The sequence below is a fragment of the Cherax quadricarinatus genome, chromosome 2 (assembly GCF_038502225.1).
Source record: "Cherax quadricarinatus isolate ZL_2023a chromosome 2, ASM3850222v1, whole genome shotgun sequence".
NCBI lineage: Eukaryota > Metazoa > Arthropoda > Malacostraca > Decapoda > Parastacidae > Cherax > Cherax quadricarinatus.
The window spans coordinates 15457704-15475824 of NC_091293.1; the positions used below are offsets into that span (position 1 = coordinate 15457704).

Below are 18121 nucleotides of genomic sequence, written 5' to 3' on the forward strand. Positions count from 1 at the left end.
CCGACTTGGACCATTTACAAAGTCACACTGTGACTTTGTAAATGGTCCAAGTCGGACCGAAACGTCGTCGTAAGCTTCTCTCTTTTATGTGGGGGTTATTTGTGTATGGTTGATGAAGAAAGACAAGGAAATGACTGGTGGAATTATCAGGAAAAAAAAACAATATTAAAGAAAAATTTTACGAGTAAAAATGACTTACAAAGTACATGTATATATAATAAAGGAAGAGAGACAGCAAATAAATGGAAATAAGTGAGGGGGGTACAAAAAAACTTAGGAAGAAAACCGAGTGTATAATCTTCTAGAAATTTTGATGAGAACTGGAAACCAGTTTAGAGAGATAAATAAGGAGTGACTGATTATTGATCTTTGGAAACCAGTTTAGAGAGATAAATAAGGAGCGACTGATTATTGATCTTTGGAAACCAGTTTAGAGAGATAAATAAGGAGCGACTGATTATTGATCTTTGGAAACCAGTTTAGAGAGATAAATAAGGAGCGACTGATTATTGATCTTTGGAAACCAGTTTAGAGAGATAAATAAGGAGCGACTGATTATTGATCTTTGGAAACCAGTTTAGAGAGATAAATAAGGAGCGACTGATTATTGATCTTGTCAGTAAGTAGAAATATTAAACAGATGAAAATATAGTTGACCTATCTATAACATGAGGGTTAGAGACGCCGATCACCAGCGTAATCGAAAATCCGCGTATACATATCTTGTCTCACAAACTTTACTAACGGCCTATTAACACATATTTTGTATATGTATTATACACTGTATTCTTACAATAGAGTAAGCCAGAGAAAAAAAATGTTATTTAGAAAATCATTAGGAAGAGAAAATTAATTTACAATACTATTCTGTATATAACGATACCGTAAAGTTTACGTTGTCAGTTTACAAGATGAATCATGTGTGTGTCATTATCTTTATCAATATTGTCTTATATGATACAAAACACTGTTGATGTTATCTGTATTACTAACACTAGACATCACTTATTATTATTATTGTTATTAATATATACTATTATATTATATATTATTTTATCTTAACGTATGTCTACATTTCTCTCGATATTGAATGGAAAATATACGATCTCTAATATTACATAATTTTTATTATTATTATTATTATTATTATTATTATTATTATTATTACTATTATTATTATACAGTATATTATTCTAATAATATATTATTATATTATTGACCCTTGTGGGTTTAGCGCTTAGTTATGATTATGATAATAATTAATTATTACATTATTATTATTATTATTATTATTATTTTTATTATTATTATTATTATTATTATTATTATTATTATTATTATTATTATTATTATTATTATTATTATTATTATACTGCATACTTACGTTTAATAACATTTTCCTCGACTGGTAATGGAACATATACGACCTGTAATTGTTCAGGTGCACAAGTTTCGATAAATTTTAACTTTTATAATAGATCTGTGAATATTTTAAAGGTATTGAAATGCTAAAATAGACTAGTATCTACAAATATTTTATGAATTCATGACATACCTATCGCTTCCTTTATTTTTTCCATCGCAAACCTCCCCACACAAAAAAAAATAAAAAATCCAGTAAATTTACTGAAAAAATCACGAGCAAGTGCACAAGCGCACTTGAGGCCCGTGTTGTTCAAGACCGTGTTGTTCAAGCCCGTGTTGTTCAAGCTCGTGTTGTTCAAGACCGTGTTGTTCAAGACCGTGTTGTTCAAGACCGTGTTGTTCAAGCCCGTGTTGTTCAAGACCGTGTTGTTCAAGACCGTGTTGTTCAAGACCGTGTTGTTCAAGACCGTGTTGCTCAAGCCCGTGTTGTTCAAGACCGTGTTGTTCAAGACCGTGTTGTTCAAGACCGTGTTGTTCAAGACCGTGTTGTTCAAGCCCGTGTTGCTCAAGCCCGTGTTGCTCAAGCCCGTGTTGCTCAAGACCGTGTTGTTCAAGCCCGTGTTGTTCAAGACCGTGTTGTTCAAGACCGTGTTGTTCAAGACCGTGTTGTTCAAGACCGTGTTGTTCAAGACCGTGTTGTTCAAACCCGTGTTGCTCAAGCCCGTGTTGCTCAAGACCGTGTTGTTCAAGACCGTGTTGTTCAAGACCGTGTTGTTCAAGACCGTGTTGTTCAAACCCGTGTTGCTCAAGCCCGTGTTGCTCAAGACCGTGTTGTTCAAGACCGTGTTGTTCAAACCCGTGTTGTTCAAGCCCGTGTTGCTCAAGCCCGTGTTGCTCAAGCCCGTGTTGTTCAAGACCGTGTTGTTCAAACCCGTGTTGTTCAAGCCCGTGTTGCTCAAGCCCGTGTTGCTCAAGCCCGTGTTGTTCAAGACCGTGTTGTTCAAGCTCGTGTTGTTCAATCCCGTGTTGTTAAAGACCGTGTTGTTCAAGCCCGTGTTGTTCAAGCCCGTGTTGCTCAAGCCCGTGTTGTTCAAGCTCGTGTTGTTCAAGCTTGAGTTGTTCAATCCCATGTTGTTAAAGACCGTGTTGTTCAAGCCCGTGTTGTTCAAGCCCGTGTTATTCAAGCCCGTGTTGTTCCCGTCCGTGTTGTTCAAGCCCGTGTTGTTCAAGATCATGTTGTTCAAGCCCGTGTTGTTCAAGCTCATGTTGTTCAAGCCCGTGTTATTCAAGTCCGTGTTGTTTAAGTTCGTGTTGTTCAAGCTCATGATGTTCAATCCCGTATTGTTCAAGTGTGAGTTGTTCAATCCCGTGTTGTTAATGCCCGTGTTGTTCTAGCCCGTGTTGTTCAAGCCCGTGTTGTTAATGTCCGTGTTGTTCAAGCCCGTGTTGTTCAAGCTCGTGTTGTTAATGTCCGTGTTGTTCTAGCCCGTGTTGTTCAATCCCGTGTTGTTAATGCCCCTGTTGTTCAAGCCCGTGTTGTTCAAGCTCGTGTTGTTCAAGCTCGTGTTGTTCAAGCTCGTGTTGTTCAAGCTCGTGTTGTTAAAGTCCGTGTTGTTCAAGCTCGTGTTGTTAAAGTCGGTGTTGTTCAAGTTTGAGTTGTTCAATCCCGTGTTGTTAATGCCCGTGTTGTTCAAGACCGTGTTGTTCAAGCCCATGTTCCTCAAGCCCGTGTTGTTCAAGCCCATGTTCCTCAAGTCCGTGTTGTTCAAGCTCGTGTTGTTCAAGTCTTGTAGTTCAAGCCTAAGTTGTTCAATCCCGTGTTGTTCAAGTCTGTTTTGTTCAAGTCTGTGTTGTTCCATCCCGTGTTGTTCAAGTCCGTGTCGTTCAAGTCTGTGTTGTTCAAGCCCGTGTTGTTCAAGCCCGTGTTGTTCAAGCCCGTGTTGTTCACTCTCATGTTGTTCAAGCCCCTGTTACTCAAGCCCGTGTTGTTCAAGTTGGTGTTCTTCAAGCCCGTGTTGTTTAAGTCCCTGTTGTTTAAGCCCTTGTTGTTCAAGCCCATTTTATTTAAGCCGTGTTGTTCAAGCCCGTGTTGTTCAAGCCCGTGTTGCACAAGCCCGTGTTGCTCAAGGGTCAACTGTACAGCTTTGCTGAGTAATTAACTGTTGATGGTGAGAATATGGATAAAATGAATGAGACTGTAAGAAGAAAATGGGAAAAGCTTCAGGGACGCTCGGATGAATGCTGAGAGCAGATAGGGATCAGGTTTGGGAATGGTTGACCCATTTCTTAAAAGTACATGCGAAATTAGGAACAATACAAAAAACGATTAAGAAAATAGGAAAAATTCATTTGGATAAGAGAAAAGGAAAACACACAGTTGAAATATTATGCCAGAATTATTTTAGAAAAAGTGACGAGAAAGGCAGAAAAATGTTTTTGCTGAAGAGTTGGTGGATTTTGAAAGGTAAGATGTGCTGGCATTGATATAATGCTGCTAAATAACAATATTCTTAGTGATAAGAGAGAGGGACACCACAGTCTTTCACGGTGATCTGAGTGAGTGTGTGTGTGTGTGTGTGTTTGTGTGTGTGTGTGTGAGTGTGTGTGAGTGTGTGTGTGTGTGTGTGTGTGTGTGTGTGTGTGTGTGTGTGTGAGTGTGTGCGTGAGTGTGTGTGTGTGTGTGTGTGTGTGTGTGTGTGTGTGTGTGAGTGTGTGTGTGTGTGTGTGTGTGTGTGTGTGTGTGTGTGTGTGTGTGTGTGTGTGTGTGTGTGTGTGTGTGTGTGTGTGTGTGTGTGTGTGTGTGTGTGTGTGTGTGTTTGTGTGTGTGATTACTCACCTAATTGTGGCTGCAGGGGTCGAGACTCAGCTCCTAGCCCCGCCTCTTCACTGGTCGCTACTAGGTCCTCTCCCTCTCTGCTTCCTGAGCTTTGTCATACCTCTTCTTAAAACTATGTACGGTTCCTGCCTCCACTATCTCACTTGCTAGTCTATTCCACTTCCTGACGACTCTATGACTGAAGAAATACTTCCTAACGTCCCTATGACTCGTCTGAGTCTGTGTCTCCTCTCTGGAACATCCTCTCTCTGTCCATCTTGTCTATTCCACGCAGTATCTTGTATGTCGTTATCATGTCTCCCCTGGCCCTTCTGACCTCTAGTGTCGTCAGTCGGATTTCCCTCAACCTTTCCTCGTACGTCATTCCCCTGAGCTCTGGGACTAGCCTTGTTGCAAACCTTAGTACTCTCTCTAACTTCTTGACGTGCTTCACCAGGTATGGGTTCCAGACTGGTGCTGCATACTCCAGTATGGGCCTAACATACACAGTGTACAGTGTCTCGAACGATTCCTTATTTAGGTATCGGAACGGTATTCTCAGGTTAGCCAGGCGCCCGTATGCTGCAGCAGTTATTTGGTTGATGAGTGCCTCCAGTGACCTGCTCAGTGTTATGGTCACCCCAAGATCTTTCTTCCTGAGTGAGGTCTGTAGTCTTTGTCCACCTAGCCTATACTCTGTCTGTCGTCTTTTTTGCCCCTCCCCAATCTTCATGACTTTGCATTTGGCAGAGTTAAATTCGAGAAACCAGTTTCTGGACCACTTATCCAGCCTGTCCAGGTCTCTTTGCAGTCCTGCCTCATCCTCATCCGATTTAATTCTTCTCATCAACTTCACATCATCTGCGAATAGGGACACGACAGAGTCTATTCCTTCAATCATGTCGTTCTCATATATCAAAAATAGCACTGGTCCTAGAACTGACCCCTGTGGGATCCCGCTCGTCACAGTCGCCCACGGTGATACCTCTTCACGTACCATGACTCGTTGTCAGGTATTGCCTGATCCATTGCAGTGCCCTCCCTGTTATATGCGCCTGAACCTCCAGCTTCTGCACTAATCTCTTGTGAGGAACTGTGTCAAAGGCCTTCTTGCAGTACAGGAAAATGCAATCAACCCACCCCTCTCTCTCGTGCCTTACTGTGTGTGGGTGAGTGTGTGTGTGTGTTTGTGTGTGTGTGTGTGTGTGTGTGTGTGTGTGTGTGTGTGTGTGTGTGTGTGTGTGTGTGTGTGTGTGTACTCACCTACCTATTTGTACTCACCTATTTGTGGTTGCAGGGGTCGAGTCCTAGCTCCTGGCCCCGCCTCTTCACCGGTTGCTACTAGGCCCTCTCTCTCCCCGCTCCATGAGCTTTATCAAACCTCGTCTTAAAACTCTGTATGGTTCCTGCCTCCACTACGTCATTTTCTAGGCTATTCCACTGCCTTACAACTCTATGACTGAAGAAATACTTCCTACTATCTCTCTGACTCATTTGTGTCTTCAACTTCCAATTGTGGCCTCTTGTTTCTGTGTCCCCTCCCTGGAACATCCTGTCTTTGTCCACCTTGTCTATTCCACGCAGTATTTTATATGTCGTTATCATGTCTCCCCTGACCCTCCTGTCCTCCAGTGTGGTCAGGCCGATTTCCCTTAATCTTTCCTCATAGGACATTCCCCTTAGCTCTGGAACTAACCTTGTCGCAAACCTTTGTACTTTCTCTAGTTTCTTGACGTGCTTTATCAAGTGCGGGTTCCAAACAGGTGCTGCATACTCCAGTATGGGCCTGACATACACGGTGTACAGTGTCTTGAATGATTCCTTACTAAGGTATCGGAATGCTGTTCTCAGGTTTGCCAGGCGCCCATATGCTGCAGCAGTTATCTGATTGATGTGTGTTTCCGGAGACATGCTCGGTGTTATACTCACCCCAAGATCTTTCTCCTTGAGTGAGGTTTGCAGTCTTTGGCCACCTAGCCTATACTCTGTCTGTGGTCTTCTGTGCCCCTCCCCCATCTTCATGACTTTGCATTTGGCAGGATTAAATTTGAGAAGCCATTTGCTGGACCAGGTGTCCAGTCTGTCCAGGTCTCTTTGAAGTCCTGCCTGGTCCTCATCAGATTTAATTCTCCTCATTAACTTCACATCATCTGCAAACAGGGACACTTCTGAGTCTAACCCTTCCGTCATGTCGTTCACATATACCAAAAATAGCACTGGTCCTAGGACCGACCCCTGTGGGACCCCGCTCGTCACAGGTGCCCACTGTGATACATCATTACGTACCATGACTCGTTGTTGCCTCCCTGTCAGGTATTCTCTGATCCATTGCAGTGCCCTTCCTGTTATATGCGCCTGATGCTCTAGCTTCTGCACTAATCTCTTGTGAGGAACTGTGTCAAAGGCCTTCTTGCAGTCCAAGAAGATGCAATCAACCCACCCCTCTCTCTCTTGTCTTACTTCTGTTATTTTATCATAAAACTCCAGAAGGTTTGTGACAAAGGATTTGCCTTCCGTGAATCCGTGCTGGTTGGCATTTATACTCCTGTTCCGTTCCAGGTGCTCCACCACTCTCCTCCTGATACTCTTCTCCATAATTTTGCATACTATACACGTCAATGACACAGGTCTATAGCTTAGTGCCTCTTTTCTGTCTCCTTTTTTAAAAATGGGAACTACATTTGCCGTCTTCCATACCTCAGGTAGCTGCCCAGTTTCCAGGGATGTGTTGAAGATTGTGGTAAGTGGCACGCACAACATATCTGCTCCCTCTCTAAGGACCCACGGGGAGATGTTGTCTGGTCCCATTGCCTTTGAGGTATCGATGTCCCTTAGCAGTTTCTTCACCTCCTCTTCATCTGTATGTATGTCATCCAACACTTGTTGGTGTATTCCTTGCTGGTGTCCCCATCTGGTCTGTCCCCCCAGAGTCCTTCCTGTCTCTACTGTAAATACTTCCTTAAATCTCGTGTTGAGCTCCTCACATACCTCTTGGTCGTTTTTTGTGAGTTCTCCACCTTCTTTCCTCAGCCTTATCACCTGGTCCTTGACTGTTGTCTTCCTCCTAATGTGGCTATACAGCAGTTTCGGGTCAGATTTGACTTTCGATGCTATGTCGTTTTCATACTGTCGCTGGGCCTCCCTCCTTATCTGTGCATACTCGTTTCTGGCTCTTCTACTAATCTCCTTGTTTTCCTGGGTCCTATGCCTCCTGTACCTTTTCCATTCTCTGTTGCACTTAGTTTTTGCCTCCCTACACTTTCGGGTAAACCAAGGACTCGTTTTGGTCTTCCTATTATTTCCGTTTCCCTTGGGAACAAAACTTTCCTCTGCCTCCTTGCACTTTGTTGCCACATATTCCATCATCTCGTTTACTGATTTTCCTACCATTTCTCTGTCCCACTCAACCTCCTGCAGGAAGTTTCTCATACCTGTGTAGTCCCCCCTTTTATAGTTTGGCCTGTCCCCTTCAGTTCCTGTTACCTTCTCCACTTGTAACTCTACTATATAGTCAAAACTCAGAACCACATGATCGCTAGCTCCAAGGGGCCTCTCATAAGTGATGTCCTCAATGTCTGAACTGCTCAGGGTGAACACAAGATCCAGTCTTGCTGGCTCATCCTCCCCTCTCTCTCTGGTTGTGTCCCTGACATGTTGATGCATGAGGTTTTCAAGTACCACATCCATCATCTTGGCTCTCCATGTTTAGGGACCCCCATGTGGCTCCAGGTTTTCCCAGTCGATCTCCCTGTGGTTGAAATCGCCCATTACCAGTAACTTTGCTCTGCTCGAGTGAGCTCTTCTTGCCACCTCAGCCAGTGTGTCCACCATCACCCTGTTGTTTTCTTCGTACTCCTCTCTTGGCCTCCTGCAGTTCTGTGGTGGGTTATACATCACTCCAATGACTACTTTATGTTCTCCGGACTGAATTGTACCTACAATGTAGTCTCTTTCTCCAATCATGTCCATGCCTTCCATTTCCTCAAATCCCCATCGGTGTTTTATGAGCAGTGCAACCCCTCCTCCACCTCTACTCCTTCTATCTTTCCTCAGGATCTGATATCCTGTTGGGAAGATTGTGTCTGTTATTGTCTCAGCGAGTTTTGTTTCTGCGACTGCTATGATGTCTGGGGATTTTTCACTGATTCTTTCATTCCACTCCTCATGTTTATTCATTATTCCATCCGCGTTTGTGTACTGAACCTTTAGTTTCTTTTCTATCATTGTGGTCATGCAAGAATATTGGGGTTGGGGGAGCGAGAGCCTTGGTGGGGGCCTATATGGGGCTGTGGTGTAGGTGGGGTTTGTGTTGATGGGGGTGGGGTCAGAATGCCCATAAGGGACAGCTGTTGGGGTGAGGTTTGTGATATGGGGATTGGTGGCAGAGGGAACAGTGAGTGGGTTGTAGTATAGGTTGCTCAGTTGCGTTGGGAATGTCGGGGGTGGAGTCTTTTGGTGGGAGATTCTGTGGGGTGTGTTTGCCCTTCCTCCTGTGTCTGGGTCCTGCTCATTTTCATTGCTTCTCGTTCCTCCTTGCGTCTCTGTACCCTCTCTTTCAGTGTAGTCCTTTCTTCTTGTGTTCTGTCGCGGTCGAGGTATACTCTCTGGTACCCCTCTTTGTCCCTCAGTCTTGCTTTCTCTTGCAGAATCCTGGTTCGAACTGATTCTTCCTTGAAAGTTACTCTGACAGGCCGTATCCTTCCACTCGCAAACCACCCAATTCTCTGAAAATTTGTCACCTGGGTCATATTGCCCTCCCCTATTGTTTTCATGATGCCTTCAATAATTTTTTTCTCCTCCTGTTTTATTTCTTCAAAGTTGGCCCCCTTGGCTTCTTGGAGCCCGTACACAAAAACTGACCTCGCCCTTTCCTCCTCCCACTGAGTCTCCATCTGCGTCCTCTGAGGCATTTTATTTCCTTCCATTGACATGTTCTTGCCTTCAGTCCCTGTCATATCTGAAACTTCTATTCTCAGTGGACTGTCTTTCCTGACCAGCTGTCCCTTGCTACTGCAGTTGGCTGTTAGAATCTCTGCATATAGCATACCTTCATTGTCTTCGGACCTGTCGTTTGATCTTAGTGTGCTCGTCGTCTTTTCCCTGGCCCCACGTGGGTCTGATAGGGCCTTCATGTTCGGCATGTCTCCGTTGTTGCTTACCATCCCCTTGTCTGCGCCTGACTTTGAATTTCCTGATGTCACACCTGAATTGTCATTTGTCTCTCTAATCTGTTTCAGGCTTTGCAGTTTCTCTTCTAAGCACTGCATCCTATCTTCTGCTGCTAAGACCTGTACTTCCCACTTCCTGCACTCTTCAGCTATCAGCTCCTCCATTTTCTTACCAAGCTCTACTATCTTCCTTCCCCACTCTTCCTCCCTTTTTTGGAGCTCTAGCTCCCAGTCTTTCCTCCCTGGTTCGTCCACCAGATCTCTGGGTTTCCGTCCTCTAAGGCCACAAATTTTTTTTTTTTTTTTTTTACTTTTTATTACCACAGACAGAAGGCTAGAGGAGGGAGAGGGTGTGGGGGAGAGAGAGAGAGGGTAGAAAGAGGGAGAGAGAGGAGAGAGAAAGGGTAGAAAGAGGAAGAGAGAGGAGAGAGTATGGGGGTGAGGGATAAGACCAAGGGGGAGGGAGAGAAATGTGAGGGGGGAGAGAAAGGGTAGAGAGAGGGAGAAAGAGAGGGAGAGAGAGAGGGAGAGAAAGAGAGAGAGAGGGAGAAAGGAGGGAAGAAGGCTATGAGAGAGAGAAACGCGAGGGAGGGAAAAGGTAAGAGGTCTGTGGGGGAGGCAGTGTGTGTGTGTGTGTGTGTGTGTGTGTGTGTGTGTGTGTGTGTTTGTGTGTGTGTGTGTGTGTGTTAGTTACAATTTTTCCTAGGCACATGTACTCACCTATTTGTACTCACCTATTTGTGGTTGCAGGGGTCGAGTCATAGCTCTTGGCCCCGCCTCTTCGCTGATTGCTACTAGGTCCTCTCTCTCTCTGCCCCATGAGCTTTATCATACCTCGCCTTAAAACTAGGCTATTGCACGGTCTGACTACTCTATGATTGAAGAAATACTTCCTAACATCCCTTTGATTCTTCTGAGTCTTCAACTTCCAATTGTGACCTCTTGTGTCTGAGTCCCTTCTCTGGAACATCCCGTCTTTGTCCACCATGTATATTCCGCGCAGTATTTTATGTCGTTATCATGTCTCCCCTGACCCTCCTGTCCTCCAGTGTCGTCAGGCCGATTTCCCTCAATCTTTCTTCGAAGGACAATCCCCGTAGCTCTGGGACTAGCCTTGTTGCAAACCTTTGCACTTTCTCTAATTGCTTGACGTGCTTGACTAGGTGTGGATTCCAAACTAGTGCTGCATAATCCAGTATGGGCCTGACAAATGGTATACAGAGTCTTGAACGAATCCTTACTGAGGTATCGGAACGCTATCCGTAGGTTTGCCAGGCGCCCGTATGCTGCAGCAGTTATCTGATTGATGTGAGCCTCAGGAGATATGCTCGGTGTTATACTCACCCCCAGATCTTTTTCCTTGAGTGAGGTTTGCAGTCTTTGGCCATCTAAACTATATTGTGTCTGCGGTCTTCTTTGCCCATCCCGAATCTTCATGACTTTGCATTTGGCAGTGTTAAACTCAAGGAGCCAGTTGCTGGACCAGGCTTGTAGCTTGTCCAGGTCTCTTTGTAGTCATGCCTGATCCTCATCCGATTTGATTCTTCTCATTAACTTCACATCATCTGCAAACAAGGACACTTCTGAGTCTATCCCTTCTGTTATGTCGTTCACATATACCAAGAACAGCACAGGTCCTAGGACTGACCCCTGTGGAACCCCGCTTGTCACAAGCGCCCACTCTGACACCTCGTCACGTACCATGACTCGTTGTTGCCTCCCTGTCAGGTATTCTCTGATCCATTGCAGTGCCTTTCCTGTTATGTGTGCCTGATCCTCTAGCTTTTGCAGTAACCTCTTGTGAGGAACTGTGTCGAAGGCCTTCTTTCAGTCCAAAAAAATGCAGTCGATCCACCCCTCTCTCTCTTGTCGTACTTCTGTCACCTTGTCATAAAACTCTAGTAGGTTTGTGACACAGAATTTTCCTTCCTTGAAACCGTGCTGGTTGTCAATTATACACTTGTTTCTTTCCAGGTGCTCCACCACTCTCCTCCTGATGATCTTCTCCATGACCTTGCATACTATACACGTTAGTGATACAGGTCTGTAGTTTAGTGCTTCATGTCTGTCTCCCTTTTTAAAAATTGGGACTACATATGCCATCTTCCATACCTCAGGGAGTTGCCCAGTTTCAAATGATGTGTTGAAGATCTTTGTTAATGGCACACACAATATCTCTGCTCCCTCTTTAAGGACCCACGGAGAGATGTTGTCTGGTCCCACCGCCTTTGAGGTGTCAAGTTCGCAGAGCAGCTTCTTCACTTCCTCCTTGGTTATATGTATTTCATCCAGCACTTGCTGGTGTACCCCCCTGTTCTGATTTCCTGGAGTCCTACTGGTTTCCACTGTAAATACTTCTTTAAATCTCGTGTTGAGCTCCTGACATACCTCTCGGTCGTTTCTTGTGAATTCCCCATCACCCTTCCTCAGTCTGATTACCTGGTCCTTGACTGTTGTTTTCCTCCTGATGTGGCTGTACAACAGCTTCGGGTCAGTCTTGACTTTCGATGCAATGTCATTTTCATATTGTCGCTGAGCCTCCCTTTTTGTCTGTGCATATTCGTTTCTGGCTCTTCGGCTAATCTCTTTATTTTCCTGAGTTTTCTGTCTTCTGTACCTTTTCCATTCTCTAGTACACCCAGTTTTTGCCTCCCTACACCTTTGGGTGAACCAAGGACTCGTTCTGTTCTTCCCATTATTTCTGTTTCCCTTGAGAACAAACTTCTCCTCTGCCACCTTGCATTTTGTTGCCTCATAGTCCATCATTTCTTGTACTGGTTTTCCTGTCAGTTCCCTCTCCCACTGAATGTTTTGAAGGACGTTCCTCATGCCTGAGTAGTTCCCGCTTTTGTAGTTTGTTTTTTCCCACCCTGTTCCTGCTACTCTCTCCACATGGAGCTCAACTATGTAGTCGAAGCACAGAACCACATGATCACTAGCTCCCAGGGGCCTTTCATACAAGATATCCTCGATGTCTGAACTACTGAAGGTGAATACAAGGTCCAGTCTTGCAGGTTCATCTTCTCCTCTCTCTCTGGTAGTGTCTCTAGCATGTTGATGCATGAGATTTTCCAGTACTACATCCATCATCTTGGCTCTCCATGTTTCGGGACCCCCATGGGGCTCCAGGTTTTCCCAGTCAATCTCCTTGTGATTGAAATCACCCATAACTAGTAACTTTGGTCCCCCCATGTGTGCTCTCCTGGCCACCTCGGCTAGTGTGTCGACCATGGCTCTGTTGCTCTCATCGTATTCTTCTCTTGGTCTCCTGCAGTTCTGTGGTGGGTTGTACATTACTACAATTACAGCAATTATCACCTTATGTCCCTCAGACTGGATTGTTCCTACTAAGTAGTCCCTTTCACCCGTGTGTGTGTGTGTGTGTGTGTGTGTGTGTGTGTGTGTGTATGTGTGTGTGTGTGTCTGTCTGTGTGTGTGTGTGTGTGTGTGTGTACTCACCTAATTGTACTCATTTAATTGTGGTTGCAGGGGTCGAGACTCAGCTCCTGGCCCCGCCTCTTCACTGATCGCTACTAGGTCCTCTCTCACTCTGCTTCCTGAGCTGTATCATACCTCTTCTTAAAACTATGTATGGTTCCTGCGTCAACTACTTCACTTGCTAGGCTATTCCACTTCCTGACAACTCTATGACTGAAGAAATACTTCCTAACGTCCCTGTGACTCGTCTGAGTCTTCAGCTTCCAGTTGTGACCCCTTGTCCCTGTGTCCCCTCTCTGGAACATCCTATCTCTGTCCACCTTGTCTATTCCCCGTAGTATCTTGTATGTCGTTATCATGTCTCCCCTGACCCTTCTGTCCTCCAGTGTCGTCAGTCCGATTTTCCTTAACCTTTCCTCGTACGACATTCCCTTGAGCTCTGGGACTAGCCTTGTACTTTCTCTAACTTCTTGACATGCTTGGGTTCCAGACTGGTGTGTGTGTGTGTGTGTGTTCCTGTGTGTGTGTGTGTGTGTGTGTGTGTGTGTGTGTGTGTGTGTGTGTGTGTGTGTGTGTGTGTGTGTGTGTGTGTGTGTGTGTGTGTGTGTGTGTGTGTGTTTGTGTGTGCGAGTCACAGCTCCTGGCCGTGTGAGTGTGTATATCGTCATCATGTCTCCCCTGACCCTCCTGTCCTCCAATGTCGTCAGTCTGATTTACCTCAACCTCTCTTCGTAGGACATACCCCTGAGCCCCGGAACTAGCCTTGTTGCAAACCTTTGTGCTGTCTCTAATTTTTTGACGTGTTTGACCAAGTGTGGGTTCCAAACTGGAGCTGCATACTCCAGTATGGGCCTGATGTTCACAGTGTACAGTGTCTTGAACGGTTCCTTACTAAGGTATCGGAACGCTGTTCTCAGGTTTGCCAGGCGCCCGTATGCTGCAGCAGTTATCTGGTTGATGTGTGCCTCCGGAGACATGCTCGATGTTATGGACACCCCAAGATCTTTCTCCTTGAGCGAGGTTTGCAGTCCTTGGCCACCTAGTCTATACTCTGTCTGCGGTCTTCTTTGCCCTTCTCTGATCTTGGCATGTTTGAATTGAAGAAGCCAGTTGCTGGACTACGTGTCCACCCTGTCCAGGTCTGTTTGAAGTCCTGCCTGGTCCTCATCTGATTTAATTCTCCTCATTAATTTCACATCATCTGCGAACAGGGACACTTCAGAGTCTATTCCTTCCATCATTTCATTCACATATACCAAAAATAGCACTGGTCCTAGGACCGACCCATGTGGGACCCCGCTCATCACAGGTGCCCACTGTGATACCTCATCCCGTACCATGACTCGCTGTTGCCTCCCTGTCAGGTATTCTCTGATCCATTGCAGTGCCCTTCCTGTTATAGGCGCCTGATCTTCTAGTTTCTGCACTAGTCTCTTGTGAGGAACTGTGTCGAAGGCCTTCTTGCAATCCTAGAAAATGCAATCAACCCACCCCTTTGTCTCGTGTCGCACATCTGTAAGTTTGTCATAGAATTCCAGAAGGTTTGTGACATAGGATTTGCCTTCCATGAATCCTTTGACAGTTGTCTTTCTCCTAATGTGGCTAAACAGCAGTTTCGGGACTAGTCTTGTTGCAAACCTTTGCACTTTCTCTAGTTTCTTTACGTGCTTGGCTAGGTGTGGGTTCCAAACTGGTGCTGCATACTCCAATATGGGCCTAACGTACATGGTGTACAGGGTCCTGAACGATTCCTTATTAAGATGTCGGAATGCTGTTCTGAGGTTTGCTAGGCGCCCATATGATGCAGCCGTTATTTGGTTGATGTGCGCTTCAGGAGATGTGCCTGGTGTTATACTCACCCCAAGATCTTTTTCCTTGAGTGAGGTTTGTAGTCTCTGGCCCCCTAGACTGTACTCCGTCTGCGGTCTTCTTTGCCCTTCTCCAATCTTTATGACTTTGCACTTGGTGGGATTGAACTCCAGGAGCCCATTGCTGGACCAGGTCTGCAGCCTGTCCAGATCGCTTTGTAGTTCTGCCTGGTCTTCGATCGAATGAATCCTTCTCATCGACTTCAAGTCATCTGCAAACAGGGACACCTCAGAGCCTGTTCCTTCCGTCATGTCGTTCACACATTCCAGAAACAGCACTGGTCCTAGGACTGACCCCTGTGGGACCCCGCTGGTCACAGGTGCCCACTCTGACACCTCGCCACGTTCCATGACTCGCTGCTGTCTTCCTGACAAGTATTCCCTGATCCATAGTAGTGCCTTCCCTGTTATCCCTGCTTTGTCCTCCAGTTTTTGCACTAATCTCTTGTGTGGAACTGTGTCAAACGCCTTTTTGCAGTCCAAGAAAATGCAATCCACCCACCCCTCTCTCTCTTGTCTTACTGCTGTCACCATGTCATACAACTCCAGTAGGTTTGTGACACAGGATTTCCCGTCTCTGAAACCAGGTTGGCTGCTGTTGATGAGATCATTCCTTTCTAGGTGTTCCACCACTCTTCTCTTGATAATCTTCTCCATGACTTTGCATACTATACATGTCAGTGACACTGGTCTGTAGTTTAGTGCTTCATGTCTGTCTCCTTTTTTAAAGATTGGTACCACATTTGCTGTCTTCCATGCCTCAGGCAATCTCCCTGTTTCGATAGATGTATTGAATATTGTTAGGGGTACACATAGCGCCTCTGCTCCCTCTCTCAGGGCCCATGTCTGTGTGTGTGTGTGTATGTGTGTGTGTGTGTGTGTATGTGTGTGTGTGTGTGTGTGTGTGTGTATGTGTGTGTGTGTGTGTGTGTGTGTATGTGTGTGTGTGTGTGTGTGTGTGTGTGTGTGTGTGTGTGTGTGTGTGTGTGTGTGTGTGTGTGTGTGTGTATGTGTGTGTTTAAAACACTCACCATCATATCCATCACGGTCAACATCGCCGAGAGAGGTGACTGCAGCACCGAAGCGTCCCCAAGCATCAGTCCCCGACACCTGTGATGGAGGGAGCTTGTCTGCATCCTGGAGGAGGAGAGCCGGTGAGAGAGGAGGGAAATATATGATAGGAGGTATAGAAAAGGAAAGGAGAAGTGAGAGAAAAAAGAAAGACAGAAGAAATCCACTTTCTCCTTAAATCTGTGAACATAAGATGGACAGGATGACGCCCAGTCTCCTATCTAGAGTTGTTAACTATCTCGATGTGTTTTCAATCATTTCTATTACCTCTTACTAGCACAAGAAAAATTTCCTCTTTATGGGAAAAAGCTAATGAGACCTATATTCAAAAACTGGAAAAACCAGCCAGGAACAGCATCAGCAGATGTGGCGTGTGCCGAGTACTGCCAGACTGGCAGATAGGTCAAAGTAGCTGCAGAGGGGCCTCAGCTATTCTGTTTTGCTATCAGGTTTGCACATCGGCCAAATGGGTGAGAGCTTGCCCGTGGCCGAACTGATGTTATATTTCCATATTTGGCTGGAGTCAGTCTCAGATTGAGGCTGGTTGCATACATACATATTAGCGTATTTTGTATGAGGTGAAAAACCAATTGCAGTGAGTGTAGTCACTTTGCTCTCTCTCTCTCAATAACATCTTTTTTTTCCTGTAAATATTGGTGTAGAGAATATATAAAACTACCTTTTGAGTTTGCCTTTGCCTTTGTTTGTATGAGGACTGTCCCTTGTCTGGAGACTTGATTTACAACCAGGCACAGCAGGTTTTCGTTTACCTGTGTTTGTGTACTCATATTAGTCTTTGGTAGATGTGGCCTACTAAGAGTATGTTATATTTTATTCAGCATATGTCACACACCCTTATAGACATGCCCTCACGACCAGCCAACCAGATGCTAAGAGTATAATGAGCATAACCCCTTCATTATGCTTGGGTAAAACCAGCCAATCACAAGGAAGCCCGCCATAATTGTGAAGCGATGTTGGACCCTCGTGAAGCAACACTGGCAGACTTACCTTTAAGTCTGGTCAACGACGGTTCTTACCATGACTCTTGCTTGCAAATTGCCTTTCTGTACATTTTTTTTTCAACAAACTGGCCGTAACTCACCAAAGCAGGGTGGCCCAAAAGAAAAAACAAGTTTCTCCTTTTACATTTAGTAATATATACAGGAGAAGGAGTTACTAGCCCCTTGCTCCTGGCATCTTATTCGTCTCTTACAACACCCATGGCTTACAGAGGAAGAATTCTATTCCAATTCCTTTTAACAGATAAAGCTAAGGAGATTTCTGCCTTCACAATTCAAGATCACTACCAATATTCTGTGACCCCATTTGGAATGAGGAAGTTGCCTACCTCATTTCAAAACTTCATCCACCAGGCTATCAAAGGACTTGACAGCACAACGTCTTACCTGGATGATATAGTTGCAGTTTCTGATACAGGGGATCAACATGTGTCCTATCTTAAACACTTCTTCGAGAGGTTTAGTACAATCTACTGTAACTTTCTTGGGTCATGAAGTAGGTAGTGGCAAAGTAGCACCTAAATTTGCCAAAATTTTAACCATTAAAAATTATCCTATTCTTCAGAATAAGAAGTCTCTTAAAAGATTCTTAGGAATTACAGGATTTTATCGTAAGTTCTACAGGAATTTTGCACATGTGGTAGCACCCCTAACCTCTCTCACCAGTCCTGAAACTAATTTTTGCTGGACCTCTAGTTATCAAGAGGCTTTTAACCCTGTTAAACTGTCTTATGTATTTTTCCCATACTGTTGTCCCCACAGTCCAGTCTTACAGTTTAATGCATGCAAATCTGAAGTGGGGGCAGTGTTACTCCAAGCATCTGGTGAGGGATGTCTGCAGCCTGTGGCATATTATTCAACCAAATACAAGGCCTATCAGCAGGCCGATTCCACAACTGAAAAGGAAGCCCTGGCCTTGGTACTTGCACTGAAACCTTCCTACGTGTTTTAATCCCGCACACCTCATGCAGTTACCGTGTCCAGTGACCACAATCCTCTGACCTACCTCAGCCCCATGAAGAACAAGAGCATTAGTCTCATCCATTGGGCATTACAGCTGCAGCATTATATCACAATACGCATATTGCCAGCAAAGAAAAAGTTCTGAAAGACACCTTTTCAGGTTGTAATTTGTTGGGATGTTTTAGGGTAATAAGCTGCTTTTTATAGCTGTAAAGTAAAATTTAAGTAAACCTAGCCATATTTTTTTTTGTTTAGTTATGGGTTACCTACGCTAGCCCTACTGTCTGTTGTTTTACTCTAACGTTGTGTCTGACTTGGAGGTCCCTTTGGGTTGAGCACCTTGGTTCAGCATAGCCAATCACAAGGAAGCCAGCAATGCAGGACCCTCGTGAAACAACGTTGGCAGACTTA

At 45.0% G+C, this 18121-nt stretch overlaps 1 protein-coding gene across 1 annotated transcript in view; it reads right to left on the reverse strand.

Moving 5' to 3' along the window:
* Nucleotides 1-18121, reverse strand: part of LOC128704096 (integrin alpha pat-2-like) — a gene marked incomplete at its 3' end in the record, with an annotated part of 216265 nt that overhangs the window by 115642 nt on the left and 82502 nt on the right. Inside the window, 1 exon segment of the mRNA XM_070087429.1 lies at nucleotides 15686-15791. Coding sequence (XP_069943530.1) covers nucleotides 15686-15791 — 106 coding nt within the window.